Source organism: Zonotrichia albicollis, chromosome 7 (genome assembly GCF_047830755.1).
Source record: "Zonotrichia albicollis isolate bZonAlb1 chromosome 7, bZonAlb1.hap1, whole genome shotgun sequence".
Lineage (NCBI taxonomy): Eukaryota > Metazoa > Chordata > Aves > Passeriformes > Passerellidae > Zonotrichia > Zonotrichia albicollis.
In genome coordinates this window covers 40973403-40997812 of record NC_133825.1, presented here as the reverse complement: position 1 = coordinate 40997812, position 24410 = coordinate 40973403, and the positions used below count along the sequence as shown (strand labels likewise).

Here is a 24410-nt window from a genome sequence, read left to right as displayed (position 1 = left end):
TCCATGGGATTGCTGCACTAATCATGGCTTGTCTCAATATCAGCCTTAGCTCTCCAAAGCAGCAAGCCAAGAAGCTTAACAACTACAGGCATTTAGGCAAAACTGTCTTCATTCCTCCGTATCCCACCAGTTCCAGGGACCAGGGGTTTGGGGCCTTGGCTTTGCTGTGTGACTGGTGTTCACATAGCTGCAACCTTAAGATCTGCTGGGCATGACAGCCTGCAGACACAGCAGATTTCCATCTGTCTTCATCATCAAGCTGTGGCTGTCAATCCCACCAGCTTCACGGGAAACCTTGGTGTTTCCAATCAGCTTAGCCTACTGTGCACACGCCACACAGCTCCAAACCATAAAATTATTGTTTTTACAAGGGCAGTGGATTGAAAATTGCGTAAGCCCTTCAACTGAAGAAATGGGAAGCTATTGCACCAACTTAAATGCACATGGACGAAACCATATGCACCAGTGCCTCAGGATGTATTTGAACCTTGAAGCTACAACATATATATTTATGCACAAAAGAGAAAAGGTATTTTGTATTTCTCACAGAATGATTTATACAGGAACTGTCCTTGGAGCAGCAGTTCACCACCTGATCTCTGAAGCCAGCAATGGCAGCAGCATCTTCTCTAGATACAGAGATATGACAGGTGGGAGAAGCATACAAGACAAGATTTCTTTTAGGTGTACAAAGTTTGTATTTCATTCATGCTATTTCTGAAATGGAATAACATCAGCAAGTAGTCATGAGGCCACAAGTTAGGAAATTACATCATACACTTGGCAAGGACTGTGGGATATAAATAAACATGAACATCAAACCTTTCACAGAAACAAATGCAAAAAGGGATTCATTTGCTCCTGTGCAATTTGCAGTTTTACATGTGGATGTGCAAATTGTTTTTTGCTTCCCAGGAGTCAAAACAGTTCTGGCAGAACTGGGCTGTACATTGCTACATGAAGGGAAGGGGGTGATTGTTACAAGATGCAGAGCATAGCACAGAACCTAACTCAGTACACTGAAAATCATAAATCCAACAATGGATGTAAGGAACCTTCTTCCTCTCTCTCTATTTCCCCATTCAGAGTAGTTATAGAAAGAGAAAATACTCTGTGTGCTACAATTTAGTACAAGTAATCCTTATAAAAAATTTTCTGCAGCCAACCTTGTAATAGAAACACTCTACCTCCCTTCTTCCCTTTGGGTTATTTTAAACACATTTGCAAGTGGTTCAATACCTAGAGACAGACCCTGCAAAGACAAAAACACAGGAATAACTTTATTACCACAATTTGTCTTACAGGTCCTTCTTGGAGCAAATGCGCACACATGCTTCTGACTTAAATTAACTCCATGCAAACTTTTATTGCTTCTTCTGCTTTTATAAAAGAATGACTTAGCTCTCTGGATGAAGGTAGGCATAGGTTACTGAGATCCACAGGACAATGGACCACACTTGTCCAAAACTACTGGTGTCCTATGCCATTAATCAAAAGGGACAGCATGGATTCACTTCTGGGCACTGGAATTAATAAAATGTCAATGTAGCAGCTACCCAGTTTTCAGAATAAGTGTGAGTAGACAAACCTACCTGTCAGGCCAAACAATTTGATAAATCTGAATTCATAATAATACAAAAAAAAAAAAACCACCCCAAACCAACAACAAATCAAAACCAAACACCTCTTTGGAAATATTCTTAGCACTCCTCCATGCTGGTCTTTCGTAACTTTCCTTCTTCCTTCCCACTCTCACCAGAGAATAAGTAACAGCCTCGAGATGTTGAAAAATTATGCAAGTGAATCCCATACCTTCCACTGACATCCCTGCTTGCAGGGGGATAGCACTTTCCAGTGCTACAAATTCCAGGCAAAATATTTCATCATATATTACTGCCTGGCAACCACTCCAAAATGTAGAGGTTTTGGTATGTACTCTGCAAAAATACACAGAATCAATTCTTACTGTTCAGCTCCCCCCATCTTACAACACTGTCAGAGGTGGAGAAGTCACCCCAATCTAGATTTACCGCATTAAAGATTTCTATCGCTGGCCTTGCCTCCCCATAATTAGCTTTTGGTATTTCAATCTGTAAAATCTCTTCTTTATTCAAGAACTCCTGTGTGCTTTAGTACATCGGCTTAATGATGTTTTTGCTGTTTCAGATTGTTGGCTATTGAGTGCAATGTACTTTTTACAGGAGAGCAAGGAGAAGGAAGACAGGAATGGAGCAAACCCACCCAAAGCAGCACCATGACACTGGCATTTTCTTATATAAATCTTAACAGATTAACACATGCTTAACTAGCAGGAGGTGCACACACATGACTTCAGTAAGTCTTCCACAAGTTAAATCAATGGTGCTCTACAGCAGAGAGGTTCATTGCTCACTGATGCTTAGGTAGCAACTGTTTGAAACAATGCACAGATTAAATAACTGCAGATTCTAGAAACATGCCAGGAAGGCTGGACTGCTTGTCTATTCTAAGATTTGTTGCATTTCTCTGTCTTGCAGCTACAATTCATAACTATATGCAGAAGTCCTGATTTCTAATCATTAATTGGAATAATGATCATCTAAAAGTAACTATCCTGCACCATAAAATTAATCTAAACACAGAGAAACAATTTCAAGTAAATGGCAGTCTTGCTGACTGAGATTCTATAGATGTTGCAAGGATATTGCTTCCTTGCTTCTAGCACTGCCATAATTTTAAGACACAAATCTAAACACATCTTTATAGTGTTGGCCTTCAGCCTTCACACTTGGCTGCTGTAATCACTCCTCTCCTAAATTTTTCTTATTTTCCATAACGATTTTATTTTGATCACAGCCTCTTACTCAGTCTCTCTTGCAGTGCAGGTAGTAAAGTAGAAATGTTATTTAAACACAGAAATCCTTAAAGTAGATTTCAGTGGAGTTAGGGACTATTTTTAGCCCTACTAGCACAGAGATTCACTGAAGTGTTTACTAGCTTGAACATAGGTCATAAAATCTGCATTTGTCGGTACCAAAGACCACCTGCAGTTTAGATTATTTATGATCAGTGACAACTGGGTATTACTCTCCAACAGGCAAATACATTTAACCCTTCTCTATGAGCCATAAAGCTCTTGAATGGACACTGCAGTAGTGACCTTTGTATGTCTCTCTAGAGTCACTTTACATCCTTGTGCCTCTGGAAACATACAGGGGACTTGCTGTCCTCAGACTTACAGGCTTTTGTTACTGCTCAGATCAAAAGGGAAGGCCCAATTGGACATGCAGGGCCAAAATCCCTCAGGAAACGCCTGAGAAACAACAGGCAAATTATCTGGAAAGCAAAACAAGCCCATTTGCAGAAGATAGTGGAAAGAACTTGAGAACTGAGACGTGAAAACTGCATATGTTACTGTAGGTCCACCACTTCACATTTTATCAATTTCAGTATTATTTAATCTCAAATTAACCTTGCAGGTAACTATAAGTCCCTATGAAATATTCAGATATGAAATGTAAAGCCACTTACTTTGCCAGTATTGTCAATTATCTCTACTGCTTTTATTACCTATTATATTTGTATTTGTTTCCTGTGGTCTGCCATTGTCTCTTCACGTTCCTATGGCAAATTCATGGAGATGTTCCTACAAGAGTCTCCTGGCCCACCTCTCCCTTGCTGACTGCTCAGGGTGGGAGGCTGAAGGAAGCTGCAAAAGGCAACAAGATCTTAATTGATCAGGTTTGGGCAAATACAAGAATTTGATCAGAGATAGTGATCTACAGGATCAGGACTCAGTGGCTCCATTGTAGGTCTTCTGTGCTCTGTTAAAGAGACACTGCATCTTAGCCCAGAAAACCTGCTCTACAGTTCAACCCTGTAATAATACTAAGGACAGAACAATGAATTGATGGTTTTTCAAAAGAAGGAAGTTCTCCCTGGGAATACTGCCATTGTTATATTTACCTACTGCAATACAAATATGATAAGCTGATAAGCTTAGATTTGTAATCACCCCTGGTTTCCTCTACAGTCAAGAGATAAAACTGGTGATCAACAAATAAAGTCACATGATGCTTATAATTTGGATTTTGGATTGCCTGGATTAGGAACAATGTAACATTTCTCTATGACTTCTTAGCACAAGAAACAAAAACAAGTTTAATACTGTTTTATAAGCCTAATGAATAGAATAGAGCTTTTGAAGTCAAAACAGATTCCCATTTTTTCTCCTCTTTATAATCAATTAATGAAAAATTATGCATAAATCATCTTGTGTCTAAACCAGGTGCACAGCATCACCTGGAACCAGAACCCATTCTCTAAGCACAGAGAACAAATCTGAAATCTGACTTTCAAAACAGAATGATCACTCCATTCCTCACCAACTCCAGTTCACGATATAAATTACTCTGGATGAATTCTCATTTGTTATTTGGGTGAACACAAGTCTTCTTGCAATTAATGTCCATGAAAACCCAAGCTTAGTCTGTGTCACTTGTCATGCCTAGATGACTACTAACACTTATAATTTTACACAGTGATTATCTATCATGTAAATAACTAGCATGACCTCCTCAACGTCAGTCCTTAGTACACTCAGAGCAATTAAAAACAACAATCCTGCTGTTACTCCAAACTTTGATGAAGCCAATAGAAAGATTTCTATTTATTTCCAAAAATAATAAATTATTTTAACTATATACTCAAGGCTTTAAAAATGTTGCCTCTGACTCTGAGTCTTTAATTCACTTGTAATCAAAATATTCTTTGCAAAAGAACAGGGCAAGACAGCCCTGGCAGGTCTCCTGGGGTTTTCTGCCAGACCACTGAAGTCTGCAATGTTGGGCTTCTGCTTCTCCACCATCATCACCTACCAACCTGACAAGCCCTGGGAGAGCTGGCTGTGGACAGGGCTTTTGGGGCTGGTCTGCTGGGTCTTAGTAAGGTCCTGGGCAGTGCATGACTGAATTTTGCATTTGTGGAGGCAGGAATGTGAAGCACTGGCTCCACTGCTGGCTCCATCCTAGGAACTCAGGCACATGCTGCTGAAACTGCCAGGAACTCCTGTAAAGAGAGGGCTTCTCTGTAAAGAGCTCCTCCAGCTCAGCCTCCTGAGCAAAGACCTCAGATGCAATGCAGCAACAGATTCAGAGCCAGTGTCTCTCTCAAAAAGGAAGCTCCTACTTGCTTCATTTGAGAAGTAAAAAATAACAAGTCAGAAATTTTATATCTTAAATGCTTGCAAGCAGTAGCCCAGTAGTTATGATCACATAATACTTGCTGTCTTTTTTCATAGAGGGGCACTGCTTTAACAAGCAAGCTGACACATTCTGCACTGGCTTTATCTTCCAAATTATTTCAGGTTCTGTGCCAAAGTCAGCACATTATAATAATCTTGCCCTGGAATGGAATGTAGGAGAAATTATTTATTACAAATATTCACATACATATGTACATCTTGAAATAATCTGATGTTTGCTCATAGTAGTAGCTAGAACAATAAATAGATTAACAACTTATTATCTCTCTCTTCTGTGAAGATTATAGTTCTCTGCTCCTTGGCAAACACTTTGTGCAACGTTACGTTTCATTATACATCACTGTCACATACTTTTGTGCTATGAAGCTTTTGTGTGAGATGTCAAATTTGTTACAAAAATGTTTGAAGTGAATTAAATTTTATGCAGTTTCATTCAACTGCTTATTGATGCCATTAATTATCTTCCCAATTCATATTCCTGACAATTCAGCTTGAACTGCAGAAGACTTTGAAAAGTAACACTTGTTCACAATTCTTGAATTAGTTTACACTGCTGAGCCACAGGGAGTCCAAACTTCAGCCTGGTTGCACAAGTGATTTAGAAAAATACACACAACTGAAATTAAGGATTCCAGATTTACCACTGGGATATTCTGCTGCATTCCCACTGATCTCCATGGCATTGGTTAATAGCAAAGGTCAATTTGCATTCCAGCACGCTTGAACAACCCCCTGAAGAGCCATGCCCGGGGCTCTGGAGATCTTCTGAAGACTAGCAGAGCAGAGGGGAGGTGAACAAGGACAAGATGTCGCTGATGCCTTGAGGTATACCTTCACAAACAATCAGGGAAACTCTTCAGAAAGAGATTGAGTTCTAACAGGTTTTCAGAGATCTGAGTCATCAAGAGAAAAAACAGGGCACTTTGTGCTAATTTTGTCAGAACTTACTGATTGCCACTACTATTTAATCAGCATACTTAATGTCATTCATTACGATGAGTATTCACTTACTGATGAACAAACCTTCCATCGCATTTATCAGCAATAATCACTTCTTCAGGGGAAGGCTGAAAGCCTCACAGCCCTCTGATGAACAAGCTAAAGTACACCAAGATAACAAACAGTGAGAAACTGAAATTGGCTGTTTAAAGATTATGTTCAACTGGCTGATGTACATCTCCTCAGACTCTCATGATGTCTTGATGAGAGATTAAAAGCCCTTTTGGCAGTGTGACCTCTGCATGTGCAGGGTAATCTGTATCTCCTGCACATCAGATCCCTGCCTCTCTTGTCCTCTTTAAACTCATTTTCAAGCTTTCTGTTCTGCTTGGCTAAAGATAAAGGGGGTTCAATGCTATACAGGTGAACACACACAGAGCTCCTGCTGCTTTTGGGGTAAAATCAGAAAAATAGTGCAACTCCTACATGTTCATATAAAAAAAGTAGTAAAATGTGAATTAAAACTATGTTAGAGGAATAATGTGTTTTGGGAAACAAAACAGCAGATGATCCCCAAATTTAGGTTTATCCCATCATGCAATCAGGCCCCAAATTTCCGGAGAGCCCAAGAAAAGCTGCTACAGACCCAGGAGAATGGAGCTTTCCTGCTCAAGTGCAGGAGACCTAGGGTTCTGATACAATGTGCAGGGATTAAGCAGTGGCCTTCCAATACTCTTTCTGAAGATTAGTGTAAGATTTCTTTCTGATAACATAATTACGTCAAGAGTCAGTCCTGTTTCTTCTAGTCATCAATACCTTTATGCACTGTCATTAATACATTTCTAATTTTTCTTATTCCTTTGGTGTAACACCCTTTTCTCACACAATCTTATTGTATAACTTGCTGGCAAATGTATCCACCAGGGAATGAAACACAGAATTTATTTGATGTTCCTATGTTACTGCCCTGGAGCGGATGCTTCAGCACAGAAGATTTTCAGATTATCAAGATGGGGTAAGAGGAATGTAAAATATAATTCCTAAGATACTTATGGATCTGGCACGGGCCAAGCGCTAGAAAAGATGCATGAAGGAGAAAGGTTGTGATGGGGATCTGTGTCACCAGAGCTCTGGAATGCTGCAGTGTATGTTTAAAGAAAGCCTTTCTGAGAATTGCAGGATCCACATGGCACAGTGCACACATGGTGCATAGTATGGCATTAACTGAGGAGAGGATCTGAACAAGGAGAACATCTGCATCTTCTCCCTTTTACATGGCTACAATGTCTCTCCTTCACAAGAGAATTAGGTGCCTCATCTGCATCAGAGCTAGTGCTGGCCAAAATTTTCCTCCTTTCCTAAGGACAAAAGCTGCTTTGAGAGTTGAACTTGAAGTTATTCTGCTCACAATGTACTTCAATAACATTTTTTTAAGTTATCTCTGATGCAATTTTCCTGATCTTTAGCTTGTTATGGTAATATTTGCATTTTTTCAATGTCCTTTCAGTGAAAAGCCACAAGAAGGAGACCAAAACTGATCATGTATGTAAGTACCACAAAAGACCTGACAAAAATAACATTTAACCAGTGAGGAGGCGCCCACAGGCCATATGCACGTGGGTTTATCCATTTCACTGTGCATGACTTGGCTGTGTAATACATATTTTACATCAGCTCCTGCCCTGACGCTGTCCACATCAAACCCTTTTAAGAAGATCGACAAGCTCTTAGGAGGATATGAAATTACTGACACAACAGAACACACATAAGCCATGGCTTAATTCAGCAGTGTCCTTAGTTGCCACCTTTTCCTAGAGTATTTCCAGCTTCCACAAAAGTTTCTGGAAAGCAAGTGAGCAATATTTAAAAGTCAGCAACAGTTTAACTTGAGTCTTACACTATTTACATCTATTTATCTTTTTTTCCTTGTAAGGTTTCCATGTGACAGGAGAGTAATTTGCAACTGATAGCACTGAGATGCATGACTTTGCATACATTACCCACTATGGTGCAGCGTAGAGATATTTCAAGATAGCTTAAAATAAACTGGCTTGAGCACAAGAAATGGGCTGAGATGTAACAACACAGAGCTCTGCCCACAGCTTCATCCATCCCAACAAGTACCAAAAGCAACTGGCACAGCTTGCAGATACATTAGGCTTGGATGACTGCCGACCTCTGCCACTCCTACCCCTTTTTGAGCAGGCATTTTATTCCATGTTAACAGCACTTCTGCAGAGAAAGCTTAGGCTCCTGCTACCCATGTCCTCTGTGCACAGCCACATGTCCCCAGCCCTTGCAGCAACACCCACGCCAACATCAAACAGGCAAACCAGCCGTGCCACATGTCACAACAGCAGCTGTGGCATCTGCAGAGAGCCTAAACCCCTCCCTCAGAACCCTACGGAGACACTGGAGATCCTGCACTGGAACAACCACCATGGTAACCTGCACTGCTGCCACACTGGGCAGGGGTCAATGTGAAAGTAAGGAATGAAGATTTCATGTACCTCAAAGGTGATTTACAACAAGTGGAGAAGGGGAAATGAGACAGGAAAAGCTATTTTCCTCCACATTTGTATGGTATGTGAAATTTCCTTCTTAGCATACCAGGTCCCTTCAGGATATAAAAACTGTAGAGACTGAAGAAATAACAAGATGATGACATAAGAATAAAAAAAAATTAGGTGTCTGAGGCATAAAACTATATTAATACTTTTGAATTACAAAAAAAAAAAAAAAAAGTTTTGTAAAATTTTCAATGTCCTCTTCTTTATGGCCTGAGCAATTATATGCTAAATGTTATTAAAACTGCAAATATCAAAGAAAATCAGACAGTCTTTCAGTGAAATTCTTGATTATGTAGGAAGAAACTATCAAAACTCCAAAGAGTTAAAGGACCAAACATTTAGTGTACTTTCAAATATCAAGTTCATACGCAAATCATCAAGTTTATCTCTTCCCAGATTCAGGGATGTGATCCTTTCTGTCTTTAAAGCACTTCCTGAACAGCACTTCCACAACACAACCTAAACAAACAACCCACTTGTACACAAGAGCGCATTTTATGATCTGCTACACCAAGATTTTCTGAAGTGTGTTCAAGAAAATGGCCACATGGAAGAGGATTTCTTTTCACCTGCACAACCTAATTAATATTCAGTTGCTTCTGGTTTTTTGGGAGGTTTTTAATGCTACAGTTCAATTTTTACTCTACTCCCTCCTCCAATCAAGAAAGGAATCTAGAAATTTAATGGGTAAATCCAGGAAAAACTCACAATTATTACAGAGGCTTACATAAAAGCAAAAACAGCCGCAGTGGATTAATGTATTTCCTTTCCCACAGCTTTTTCACTTAAACCATAACTGTGCATATTTACTGCAACTCTTCCATCTGCCAGCGGCATTGTGCTGACACATCCGGCACACAGGCTGAGGGCTGATGGCAAGGAGACAGGTCCCACCACTGCTCTCAAACTTTGTGATTAATATAGCATGAAAACTGGTGAAAAGCCACACTCACAGACATTGCTGACTATCAACAGTGACCCAAATCTCTGTTATTTCAGTCCTTTATCCTAAACTTGAGTCAAGTCTTTAACAACATAAAATGCCTATAAACAAAAACTAAAATAGATTGTCGTCAAAAGCTTAAAGGTTATAATCAGACTTGCTCCTTTTTCTTACAAGTCCTGCATAGCCTGTGTAGAGGAAGAAGAAATGGCTCATGCAGGCATTCAGGTTTTTTTTATGAAAAGCAGTACAACCAAAGAGGAGGTACTTACCTTTTGACAAGGTCAAATAGAGTCCACATCACTGTCAGAGTTTATCCTTTGAACCCAATCCTTTCAGCAGGCATATATATAAACACACACACTTGACAATATGGGAAGTGTTACTGATAGATAAGTTATGTAAATGATACCGCGTACTATAATCACCTCTAAACTTATTCTCAGAGTTCAGATGTTTCTGGAAGAGATCAACCAGCCTCAATGTCACTCCAGTGACCCAACATGACAAACCCACTAACTGCAGCAATGCCAGAGTAGTTCTTCCAACAGCTTGGTGACCTCTTTGAAAACCTCTCTCCAGCCTAACACTGGCCTGAAAAAACCTAGCTCCTCCCCAAAGTGAAAAACACACATAAAATGCACGTATTTTGCTTCCATGTAGTGAACTTCAAGAAAAGTGATACTTTCTTTTCTTGTTTGTGATGGCAAGTCTGTTTTGAGGGGTGGTTATTTCTGAAGTATCATTCTGAATTACTAGTAAACAAGCTGACTGCAATTCTGACACCAAATTTCACCCCTCTTTCATATTTTCTTTCCATCCAACACTTTCTACATGACCAAAATGGGCAAACTCACAGCAAAATGTGTCCATTTTAGCAGCTTGAGAAGGCCACCAAAATCCACATATATTCCCAGTTGTCAAGAAAGATGAAATCAGTGTCTTCAGGCTACTGGAAAATACAGCCATCTCAACCACCCTCATCCTACTGATGCACCAAGCAACAGCGACACAGCTAGAAGTGGATAAAGTAAACCCATGTATCTCCCATACCATGGTAATGCTGACCTCATCCAGAGGTTAAAGTAACGTAGTCTCATTTTTTGAGAACAACAGGCAGGCTTGGTGATACAGATGTTTATTCACTGCGAATACAAATCGGACATAGCAGTTTGCTGTGCAGATGTCAACAAAAACATCCAAGCTCATGCTTCCAACTGTGCTTTACACTAAAAGCCATGGTGTGAACAAGACAGTCTTCCCCTGCCCCATGATGTTTCCTGGCAGGTGCTTTTTCCTTAGAGACAACTATTACCGCTGATGACGCACATCAATCCTTTTCATGCCCATTTAAAAAGAAAAAGCTGCAAGCTTTCTTAACTCTCTGCTATAAAACTTAATCATTTACATCTTAGCACAAATAATATTTCCATGTGCCACACTAGTCTCATTTGATATCAAGCTGTGAAAAAAGAATCACCTACTGATCTTGACAGGCTTAAAGGTAATAAAATGACTTTTGGTCAAGAGTGTCAGTTAAGACAGCAATCTCATAAAGGATCCTTGTAAGAAATATCACCCATTGCTGTTCATAAACACAAGCCTGGTTTGGCTATATTCAATTACAAAGAAAGAAGGATAATTAAACAGTTCATGATATGGAATGACTAAAACATGTGCAATCTTATTTTTATTCTCTGCACCTGTGTTTTCTATGGCTTAAATTATAATACTGATCTTTTAAACTGCACTCAGAGAGTATCCCAGTACATTCACATGGGAATGACACGTTCCATTTTAAATTAATATGTAAATTTAAAAGGACGCAAGATACTGCAGAGCCTTGCCACTAGCCAAATATATATTGACAAATAACCATTAAGATATTTACTCTTGTGTCAAGACAAGCCAAGTACTTCCAGAAGCAGTCCGTGCGCCCAGTTTACTTGCCAGTGTTATTTTTCTCCTTTGTTCTCTCCACCTTTATTTTGGTTTTTTTCGCTGCTTCAACTCACATTATTTGATCCACAGTGTAATGGGGACCTCTAGTAGCTCATTTTTCAAAACGGATTGTAACCTCTACCCGTGTAAGCGGCAACTGCATTTTCCAGCGCTCGGGGCAATGAAACCACAGAACCCCTGCTAAAGCCCTCTAATCCTTAACAAACTCTTTGAGGTGGAGGCTCGCAGCGCTGTCGGATGCGCGCGGGGGACGGCTCGGGCAGCTCTCGGTGCCCTGGCGGTGCCGGGGGGGCAGCTCTGGCTCCGAGGTGGCCGCGGGACCCCCGCCTGTCCCCGGCAGCGCCACCGGGCAGCGAGGGCCGAGCCAGGTGGGTGATTCCGCACTTTCTGCAACTGCCCACTCCTGTCCGAGCACCGACAGCCTGCTCCCGCCCTAAATATCGTGGGAAACATAGCATCCTCATGCTTTTACTTAGTTATTACATTTTTAATTAATTTTTGCAGTATCATGGTACATTACTGCTATGTCTGTAATTTCATCTGCCCTATATTCCAGCCATTAGTTTTTACAGTTTTTACAGGAGTTACAAAAAAAAATAATTGTCAGGTATTTTTATTTTGCATGTTCCTTAAAAGTCCTTGAAAAGAAAGTACCGGTAGTTGGTTTGGATTTAAAAAATTGAAAGTAATCTAATATAAACTTTATTTTTTAAAAAAGCCAGTTAGTTTGAAGGCTCCTAAACTCAAAGAAAAAAAGAAAGAAGAGACTGCACGATATGCATGTTTCTAGACAGGGAATTCATAATATACATGACAGTTAATTTTCAAGTATGTGGGTAACACACTATAATAATTTTTGTTTGGCAAACACTTTCCCCTAAGGTAGAATAATATAAATGGCTCAATAAAGAAAAAGTACACTTACACAACTGAATGAAAACCTATCTACCTTCAAGATATTTAAACACATACAGAGAAAAACAAATTTATATCCTTAAAATTTTTAAATGCACCCTTAAACCTACTGTAATAGTTAAGCATAACCATTAGCTGACTTCTCTATTATAATGTGGACTAGTAGTAATTAAAAATATTTATATAATGATCTATTATATATTCCCCACAAAAATCTAATGTCAAACAAATCAAAGAATTTTCTGACACAAAAAGCTTATATTATTCAATCTTTGTGGTACACTGACATCTAACTATAACATCAAAATGTTTTCGCACTTTTTCCCTGTACACTCTGGATAGCACAGAACTTTCTGAGCTCAGTGAGGATTTCAAGAAAATTTCTTCATTGCCAGTATTGACACACATATATTAACTTCCGAGAAACAAAAGTTATTTAACATTTTAACTACTCTCACATATTATTTTTCCCTTATACTACCAATCAATGGCCCTTCATATTTGCTATACTTTCCTTATACCGTCCTTCTTAGAAATATACTTAAAATTTACCCCCAAAAAAGTTTGAAAATACTTAACTGAAAAAAATAACAAAACATCAGTTCAGTCTAGGTATTACTATGTTTTAAAAACAAGCTTCTAAAATAAGAAAAATTACTTTTAGAGAATTCACAAAGAATGAGATGTTTTAAATAAGATTTTCCTACTATGACAGCCAGCACCTAGGATTATTTTCATTGTGCTTTATTCCAACAAGCCAACAGCATAGCAGCTTCTAGCTGTATGTCTAACTCAATCATCTCAGAACAGCAATTCAGAAAAACAAATTTCTTAAATGTTGAATAGATTGCCAACAGCATAGTAATGGAAAACTATTCTAAGAGTTATAGCAACCATGATACTTTCTCCCAAGTGATTAGAAAAACATCTGTTATTTACATTGGGATTTTTGTTTATAACAGTTACTCTTTCTTTTCTTTTTACCTTTAGGTGATATTTCATTTCACAGTAAAAGGAAGTGCATAGCCAGTTTTAGATTATGAAGGATTACATGGCATTAAAACTGTCAGAAGAAAGAGTGAAGGCAAACTGTGAACCAGCCAGATTAACACCAATGCTGTCACCAGGATTTTCCTTCCAGCGCCTAACTTTTTACATTTAAAATATTCTTTCTTTTTTTAGATTTAAAACGTAATCCTTCAAACAGTCTGATCATAATCTTTATTTGAACTTATGATATGTCCCGTGCTATAGTTTCAGTATTTTGCAGACTTCTCTGCTAAGAAGGATGTAACAAACCCATCTAAGGCATTAACTCTTTTGTAATTTGTGGCTTCTTAAATATTTGTTTAAGATGACAATTATACAACAGATGAAATTTAACATTAATTCCTAGTAATCAAAGCTGAATACAAACAAATTTTAATACTCTGAGCACATCAATGACACTTGTACTCAAGAAAACCAGCAGAAACGCGGATGATTGAAATATCCATGAACACTCTTAACTTTTGGGATTTATCATAAAAATGAAACAGCAAGAATAAACACACCCAATCACCCCTCAAGTTCTGCATCACCCCGTTAATTGCATGGTTTTTCCAATACTAAAAACATCAAAACCAAATTTATATACTTTTAAGATTATACGCTATCCTATATGTTGAGGAATTAATACAAAAAGCAGTCATTAACATACTTATCTACCAGTTTCAATAACACAATTTCAATTAAGGTTGTCAACCCTTTACTTTCAGAGCTTTCCTACAAACTTTAAAATTCCAGAAATAAAGATGACTGTAACCACATTTTTTTACTACAACTGTTTTATAAAATTTACCACAACATGTATTCTGATTTATTTTTATATCAAAATTTATCTTATATTACTACTTAATATGCAAGCAATTAGGCCACTGATTTGAAAAAAACATCTTTGAAATAGAAAAAATTTTTTGGAAGTTTCCAGACAAGTTCGTAACAAGCATTCCTTAAATCTAGCAGTGTTCAGAGTCAGGCCAGAGTAGCCCATTTATGGTTTCCCCACTCCAAATAACACAAACAAAATAATATATACCCAACAAATCTTTTTTATATGATACACAAAAACCAAACCTGAATATAATAAAAGTAAACAGCACTATTATGTAAAATTTTGACAGCATTCTCTCATAGCACATTTATTTGGAAAGAGAGTTTAATTAATATGAAGAAGTATAGAAATACAAATTGTCTACCAAAATATTTCTTCCTTTTATTATCTAGCCATTTATCTTAGAAACTGCTGAAATACCTTCCGCTAAAAGCTGACTGCTAACATTACGTACTTGGGCCATTTTCACTGCACAGTGATCAGAGGAAACACTTTCATGCTCTACTGAAAATGCACAGGTATTTTTTAGCACTCTTTCAAGCCCAGAAAGAACTTCCTTAAACAACCTGATTGTGCTTAATGTTTTCTGCTTCATTGAACATTCACACAAATTAAATCAACTGAATCAGAAAGTAATCAACAAAAAAAAGGCGTAAATTTGTTTTTGCTTACAAAATTCTGAGTAGACAATGAAATGCAGTAAAAACTACTCAAAGATTTTGCTTGTTTGTTTATTATTTTGTTTTATCATTTGTTTTGGGGTTTTTTTTTGAAATGAAATCTAGAATTAGGTTAAACAGTCTCCCAGAAGTTATTTGTTTAAATTATTTTACAGTTTTCCAAGGGAAAGCTGGGTTCAGATTTTATCGTTCAGGACCTTCAGTGGAAAATCTGCCCAAACTCCAATGTCCCACACAACATAGAAACCTGGCCTCTAAATGGATTTAGTCTATCAGAAATCAGCTCCAGAGATAAGATTCAAATGCTGGGTCCAGTAATTCCAGGTGTTCTCAAAGCCACGTTAGCGTCACAAATGGAGAGGATTTTGCCCTTCCCCACATCCTGTTCACAGAGCAGATGTGGGGGCGCCCTGGACCCTGACAGACAACTCTTTGTTCCCAGTTGACTGGAGGGCTTCCAAGCGTTCCCGCTAAAGACAACGGGGTTTCTCTGTCCCAGTTGTGTTATGAAGGAAGGAAAATTGCTAATTCCATTGGCTCTTTAGAGGGCACGTCTCAATGATAGTGGTCAAGGTTACCAACATCTCTACAGGTTTCACAGTTGGCTTATTTTAAGGGGCTTTTTGGTTTTTTTTTCTCTCAAGCCTAAAAATACAAGTAAATGAATTTTTATGAATAACTTCTCTAGGATTGAAGATCTACTGATGAGAATTAATTGGGCTTGGGCTTTAAATTGTCTCATGCCATCTACTCATAAAGAAGTATTTGAAATCACTAATTGAATGCAATGAGATAATTTTCCTGTGCAACAAAGCCAACACTCCCTTTCTTTATTCATTTTATTGAGAAATACAGCATTTATTCCCTCTGCTTAATACTGGATATTAACACCTATTTTGGTTAGATACCAAACAGCATGCAGAGGATTCCTTGGAAGGTTTCTTGAAGCAAAGATTCAGAGAAAGAATTGCTAATTCTAAAATAGAAATTTTCAAGCTCCAGGGGGACTAATAAATAATATACAGAAAACCTCAAGCCAACTGATTTTGGAAACTTGGCATTAAACTAAAATTCTGAGAGAGTTGAACAGGAGTCTCTAAAATATTAATTTTTGGTACAATCTCACCGAGCGATATGATGAAGATAATAAAAAGAATACAAAATGTATTTTCATGCTCCTGAAACAGAAAGGTTCATACTGCTTCTTGCTCTTTGAGGGTAAAAAGTTAGGACATATTTATTGGTATAACTTATTGGATAATTTGGTCATTTATTGGAGTTCTAAAACAGCATGATTTGCTTAGTTTTATGTCTATAATACATATGCACTGAGTAAAAAGGCACTTTTTAAGTGCACATGTAAAGAACTGTTCCAGAACTAATTATTCCTACAGAATACAATTCCATTCTGATTTTATTAAATGCACTTTAACAATGGCTTTGGAGTATTTGAGATAAACAAATTTCGTGTCACATCAATGTGGTATTTCATATATTGTGCAAATGAGTAATCTGTATCTTAAACTCCTTCACAGGTTTGCTCCCTGTGCTGTACACAGCAGGTCACTGCCTGTACTGAAAAATTTTGCCGCAGTTTAGCAGCTCCAGTTTTCATTCACACAACGCTGCAACAGCAACAAGATTATGAGTTTTCTTTGTCACTCCATTTACTTGGAAGCATTTTACTGAAACCATATTGAAGAACAGCAGTAAGATCTGATAAAAAAGTAATCTTTCTAGCTTTCACTTCAGCTAAAATAAAAACACACGGGTCATTGCTTTAGAAAGCAAACTCCAAGCGAAGGACAGCAAAATACCGCTGAAGGAATGGTTCTGATACTCTGCTGACTTGTATTACCTGTTTGATACATGAAGAGCCTGAAAGCTGGGGTTTGGAAAATTTACAAGTCACCATGACAAATTTTAACATAAAAAACCATCAATGTGTTGCAGATGTTAAGCCATTTCTACTAGTCAAGAAGAATATTTTGGCTGTTTAAATCCTTCAAGATAGGTGGTTTAAAAAAATAATCCCAATTCTCCTGCTGCAGAGGTGGAGAGGACCTGGCTGGGACCAAAGCAGCTCATTTATTACCACAGTTCATTTTTTCTGGTTTTTCTTTTTCCTCCTAAGATTTTTTTTTCCTTTTTTTGACAGTTGCAAAATGAGTGAATGACACCAAAAATCGTTGACACTTTAATTGAACAACTCCACAGATCTCTAACCAGGAGCCGCGTACAATCCACCGAAAAAACCGACAGTACAGTATTTAAAAGGTAAACACTTTTGTATCTACTAATCTAGTCCTAGGGGTCACTGGGGATTAATCTACATTTACACTCCATAGGATTTGGGAGTGCTTCAGAACAGCCTATGCTGCTACATTTGCAATTTTTCATAAGAGCATTTCACAAATCTGTGTAGTCAGAATTACAAACTCCCAGGACAAGGAGCGACCACATCGTCTGATTCGGATTTCTTAGTTAATAACTAGGACTGCTTTTAATTAATATAGAAGTATCACTTGTGGGGATGACAGCAACAGAAACCATTTATGGTAATAGAGATATAGCAACAAATTTATCCTGGAAGATATGAAGACCTTTGTTGCTTCGGGAAAAACAGGGGCGTAATTCGGCTATGATTTAATCTGTGGTTTCAAATTCTGTTTTTCACCTGACACTCAGAAATTATCTCTAGTGATATGAGTAAGAAGTATGATATCAAGGAAATATCTGTTCAGCTCTTCTAATTACTTTTTAACCTTACTCAATACCAACTTGCAGCACTTTTTTTTCATTCAGTACAAAAATACTCTGAGTTAGATTTCATAAAACCCATTCCAACCATTTTAAAAGAGTTCGCCCCAGTCCATGAGATTAATATTGCAGATAAATCCCATTTAGACAGAAAGCAATTAATACATTAAAGATGATCAGAGAGACCTTATACATGCACTACTGGACGGTGTAAACTGCCTCTATGATAACTAGGTTTTCTCTGATTAAGAACTCATTTTGAACGAATTTCAGTTTTCCTTTGTTCACAGCAGTATTTTCCCCTCATACAGAGATTTTTCACCCACTGACTAATAAAATTACATAGATGCAGGTGTTAAACAGTAGTTTCTGCAAGGCTTCACTAAGACAAGGTCAAATATGTATTATCTGTCACCTTAATTTTCTTTTTCAGGTATAATTTACCACTATTGCAAATCACACAATAATTGTTCATGTTGGTAGGCATGTCAACAATTGGCATAAAATAACCTCCATAACCCCTGAAAAGTGTATTTTGTATTTACCATGAGGAAAGTATTCCTGTAAATGTATTTTCCATGGTATGACTAAGTTGAAGAGACAAAGGCAACTCAGTGATTATTAATAATGACATTTTTATACAGTCTGAACACACAAAAAGAACATTTCATTTTTGTGTTAACACAGAAGTTCATGAATTTTCACTTCCGCCTTCAAAGTTCTGCTTAAATTTTGCTAATGTGTCTTTAGATAGGGAACCATTCACCAGTTAAATGCCTATTTTGAATAAATTTTTTCTTCTCTTTGCTCCTTCCCTTCCAGTAAAGGAAGTAGCTATAATATGTAAGAGACTGAAAACAGAGGAAAAACTACCACTTTGCCAAAACCACATATATTTATCCATAGTGATAACAAGGTGCAGTCTCTTAAGGGATTTTCTTCTTGTGCATTATTTATAGTTAAAAATAAAAAAATAAATTTTCACAGTTACAGTTTATTTACATTATTTCATTCTATTTTTTAAATACCAACATAAATAAAGCCAATCAAAGAATAAAGTTTCTCAGAGATCTAATTCTTTATTATTAACCCACAAACAGAGAGAAGCAACTGTGCAGTTAAACTGCTTTGCTCTTTCAACATTGCAGGGTCCAAGAATTTGAGGCAGGGGGCAGTGTCAAGCCAAAACACTAAATGATTAAAGAAAACCCATAATTTAACAAAATGTGAGGGAACTGGCCCACTACCACACTCCAGCACTGACAAAGCACTTTTTCATGCATTCTAACAGTTTGCACAGAATTTTATGTTCTTTCTAAAGCTTCCTTCAATGCCTTACCTTTATGAGGGTCTATATTAAGGTTTCACCACTTATCTAACAAAAAATCTTTAAATAACGCATGTAACTAACTTCTCCTTAAATAAAACATTATGTAATTACAGTGGCCCTTCTTAAAAAGGAATTAAGAGGAATTAACTACTTAATTTAAAAAAAATCCCAAATGCACCAGAAAAATACACGTTGAAAGTACACCTATTGTACAAAACCAATAAATAAACAAATAAATGATGTTTATAAATTTTTTTATACTTCCAAAATGCTTACACTAATTCATGCTTTTAACAGGTCTCTGTTTAAGGAATAATGATTTCCTATGGCTTCCTGGTCTCACTAGCAGTGTTCTCCCACAGCCCTGTAGCTCACTAAGCCTTGCTAGAGACTTTAATGAACATCCTTAAAAATAGAGAAAAGTTTGTGACTTCTCCTATCTAGGTCTTTCGAATGCCAGCACTATCAAGCAGACACCCCAGGACCCAGGAAGGATAAGGGTATGTTGTCAACAAAGGAAAAAAGAGATAAGGCCTTCTGTGCCCACCCCCTTGACCTAACAAAAACCCAGGACTTGATATTGGTCTCCAGGTCAAAAATAGACTGTCTGCATCTGAAAGCAGCAGAGAACATTTCCACAGTTATCTCATTCTTAGTTATTTTGCAAATCACATTAAGGCACTTCAGAAAAACAGCACCCATATCTGCTGTGGAATCATTTGGGAACAATTCTGAATGATATTTAATAAAAAGCATGTTTTTCAAGAGCAATAGAAGCAATTAAGAAAAAGAAATCCTACCCTGAAGTCCGTTCTCTTGCGCATTATGCTTTCAATAGGTGTCTTCACAAAACCACCACTAACCCGTTCCACTGCAAATTAAAACCAAAACACGCACACCTCCCTGTGCCTTTTTTACTCAACACAATATCCCACACTGAAGGCACAAATGCTCAAGAAAATATTGGATAGCCACACAGCAGTGAGACACACTGTGTTCTCCTTCTTATCTATCAAGGAAAAAATAGCATTAACTACCAAATGTTATTCCAAGCAATTTTAACAAACCAGTATCATCAAGTCAAATGAATACACTACCTTTTCTGATTCATTATCTTTAGTTTTGCGTTTCTCCTCTTATAAAATTTTGTCTGCTTTCCTCTGATAAAAACTCAGTAATTCCCCATGTTCTTGCTGAGCACTCATGTGAGTTTACACGGTTCAACTGCTTGTGTTGTCCAAGCCAGTATAGCTTAAATCCCAGTCAGCCAGGAAGTCAGGCAGATAAGCACTGGCCTACGGAAAATTTATCTTTTGAAAGGGAACAGAGTGCTTGAAACAGAACTTGAGGTCAGGACAATCTGTAAGTTAATGTAAACTAGAGTTTGCAGATGAAGGACCCCGTAAATGCATTGAATGAGATTATCTGCCAGGTTCCACTAGCTGTTCCCAATTATAAATCAATTCATTTTATTTAATTCGAATAGGCCGATTTTGGATGCACACTTTCCCCACTACAGAACTGCCTAATTTAATAATAAATTAAATAAAACAGATTTTGAGATTTGTAGTTTAATTAATAAAAAGCTGATGGGATACTTTTTAGCTGAGACATGCAGATTTCCTTGCAAACCAACAGAAGAAAAAACATTTTCCAGTGGAAGGCTCTCTTCATAAGAAACTTTTTTCTTCTTTTTTAAGGAAAATCTTTGCTCTTATTTTAAAATCATATATTCTAAAATCATCCATTCTATAGACTGAGTACTGAAAGGTTGTTTCCCAAAATTATACACAAACAAATTTCATAATGTGTTTTAAATTCAAGATGAGAAAGTTTCAGAAAATAATGAATATTTGCCTTTCAAAATCTTCAGGTATAATGGAATTCTAAGACACTGAATAGTTGCAGAGAGATCAAAAATTTCAGTAAATCAGGGGGGGAAATAATGTGTAAATAGTAACTGAAAGCACAGGTATTATAAAGTAGGATTTAACTAATCACATTTGACAAAGTATCAGTGTATAAAACAGAACAAAACCACTCACTAAACTAATGAAATTAACATTATTCAATTATGTTTGTTCTTCACGGTGACTTCCTCTTACGCAAAAAATTTATATTCACAAATATGAACTAAATTAAATTAATGAATTATATCCAAGCCTAACAGTCATTTAATGTTAAAAAAAAAAAAAGGCTTTTCCTGTATATACTCTAAAAAATAATTCAAAATACCACTAAGGAGATTCAGACATGCCTGAATAGTTTTCATTATATAAATGAAACTAAATTCTAAGCTAAATATTATACATGTTTAGTTTAGAAGTGAAAAGGAATTTGACCTGCCTGTCTCCAATCTGAGATTCTAACCCCACAGGAATTTCTTTTGCCAGAGAAATTAACTCTGGCTTTTGAAAGCAGGTTTTTCAGTGACATGCAATCTTCTTGATGGGATACAAATAAAAACGTGTTCTCCTTCTGCACTGCATATATATTCAAGAATTGGAAACAACTTTAAATTTGCTCATAAAGTATTGACTTCTTGAGCTAATGATTTCACTTTCTGTGCTCCAGATATCTAGAGAACAAGCACAAAAATGGGACATTTCTGCAATTGTCTTGAAGGGAAGAAATACACTGATAGAGTAAGCAAGAATAAGCTACAATATGAACAAATGTGAGATATTTTGTTATATCTAAATAGAAAATATTTAATTACAATAATGTTGTCTGAAGTGCCGCAGTATGTTACAGCTGACCGATGGATAAAACTTAAGTGATTTTTCCATTTTGCTCGTCCCATTCACATGCCAGCTGCACATCACTTCCCACTAATCTACTCAAAGAGTCTCTGCACAGGACAAGACTTCTGGATGGTTATTGGGTTGATCTTATCTATGATCAATGGGAAGTAAATAAACAATGCAGTTTGATATCCTGTTCTATGATTTCTGCAAAAAAAAGCTTTTTCTGTAAGTAGAACAAAGGACCATGTCCTGTGACTGCTTCACAAAAGCCTTCCCCATTAAACAGAAAAAGGGCAAGGTTAATATGCATAACCTGCTGTTTAATGACTGAAGTGATTTAGGCAGGATACATGGTTTATAGTTTGCTCTGTAGCTTTCCTATAAAAGTTACAGTTTGACATGGCACATTTAGGTAAACACAGCTCCTAAGAAACAACGACAAAGTACAGTACCGCACTGCTGATTAACAAAAATTGCCTAATTTCGATTAATCAGAAATTGAGAGCTGAGGTGGGAAGAAAAATGTAGTTAAGAATATTAAAGGAACATCTAAATAATTAAAAAAAAAAATCTCACTTGTATCTGAATAATTGTTTAACCTATTAGTGCTAAAATGATCCTGTACTACTGCTGCAACTGAATAGATGCATGAAAGTATTTTAATCATATTATGCCTAAAGAATTTCTTCTAGACAGACAGCTTTTACTCTGACATATAACTTCGAACTTTTAAAATTAGAAGATGACGGCAAATACACAAAAAGCAGAAGAGAAGTAAAATCTTTTAAAAACAATGTATTTTGATCAACAGATTTTCCTACTGGCAGTACCACTTTAAACTGCGATGGAATTTTAAAAACTGTCCCGAGATATCCAAATCAAACTCAGGGTATCTAACAAATTTCTCAAGTTTCTATGACTAATAGTGTATCACAGAGTTGATAGTTATGGGCTAAATGTGATCCTGACCTTTTGCGCTTACGGCTGCGAGCCCTGCAGTCTGTGCGCTGAGCCAACACAAAATCTACGCTTACAGCAGCGCTCTGCACACCAGCAACCCTCCCAGGCAGGATTCCCACTCACTTTATAGCCTCTTTAAAATACTGCAAAGGCTTCCTAGAATCACAGAAGGTTCCCTACTCCTCCTCAGGAAAGTAATGTGTTTTGAAGTTGCTCCCTCCTTGATCAAGAGAGTAATTTTTTTTTTTTTTTTGAGGAGAGACCCTGTAATGCTAGAAAGCTGCTGTTAATAGAGCATTTTAAGGCTTTAGATAAATGTTACCTTTCAAACTTCTATCAAGTCTGAAAATCTTGGTCTCTCTCAGTCAAACAAATGTGGAATTTCTATTCCTACCATCTTAAACCAATTCAGTGGGCTGGATTTCTGAGCAAAAACTCTTCAAGGCGTCCAATCTGCTGTTCTCTACAGCATTTCTTAAAAACAGGAAGAAGCAATGAATATTTCTACTTTGTGCCTTATATAAAAGAGGAAGAAGCAGCCAATTATTAGACCAAAAAAAAAATCTAAAATCAAAGAAGGCTTGGTAAAGGAGAAGAAACTAGGAATATTGCAGATCCAGACATGGCAGGACATCAGGAAGACTAAAAAGATTTTGAGTGGGAGAAAACCTGATGAAAAAGTTGCTGAGGAGCAGAGAAGGCAAGGGAGAAGGGCACGAAAACAGCATCTTTCAAGACTTTTTCCCACCTCTGTCCATGCCCTCAACCCTTAAATCACAGGTGAGTCCATTCACCACAAACTCTTTGCAAAAAGAAGCAAAGAGGTTACATGAAACAGCACCACAGCTCTTCCCCTGGGCTTGCAGGAATATTTAATGAAAACTGTAATTAGGTCTCTGCTACCCTTCAATTTCCAAAAGCCACTGTTATTAATTTTGTTTCAGAGGACAGGCTGAAGCAATCAGAATGGCAAAGCACCTCAGTCACTAGCAACACTGCAGTGAGTAAAGACAGCCTAAGTCAATAAACAAGCCTGGCTGAGTGACTACAAACAACAAATGCTCCTTACGAGCAGCCAAATGAAGATCATCAGGAAACTGTAAAATGAGACATGTGCACCATGCAAACCTCTCCTCTTTCCACCCTTCCCTACAAGGCATTGATCTGACACTGAACTGTAGAATTCCCCAGAGACTTGATAAAGGAAAAATAAAAACAGATACCAGTTAATCAATGCCATGTGTGATAAAAACCAGATGAGGGAGTCACTGGGTAAAACAGCACCACACAACCATTAAAAAAAACAACTGTGCTGGAAACTGCTCTTCTTTCCAGTGTTTCCCAACTCCTGCTCCAACCTTTCTTGCCTGAAATCCTATAAACAGGGTAGAAAGTTGATCTGATCTGGCATAGCACTAACTCAGTGATCTGAGCCTGCCAATGGCAACCTATGGGCAGATGGTCCGTGGATATTCAGACAACCACAAGA

The 24410-nt window shown here is 37.4% G+C and overlaps 1 protein-coding gene across 8 annotated transcripts in view; it reads right to left on the bottom strand.

The window, feature by feature from the left end:
* The window catches only part of RBM20 (RNA binding motif protein 20), a 98018-nt gene that overhangs the window by 54609 nt on the left and 18999 nt on the right, over positions 1 to 24410 (bottom strand). Inside the window, exon 1 of one of the 8 annotated variants that reach the window (XM_074545211.1) lies at positions 20312 to 20949. The exons of 6 other annotated variants lie outside the window; for them this stretch is intronic. In XM_074545211.1, the coding sequence (XP_074401312.1) occupies positions 20312 to 20325 (14 nt within the window). In that variant the 5' untranslated portion in view covers positions 20326 to 20949. Of the gene's footprint in view, positions 1 to 9966; positions 12326 to 20311; positions 20950 to 24410 lie in introns of those variants that run through there. One more of the 8 variants, XM_074545210.1, reaches the window with a different exon arrangement.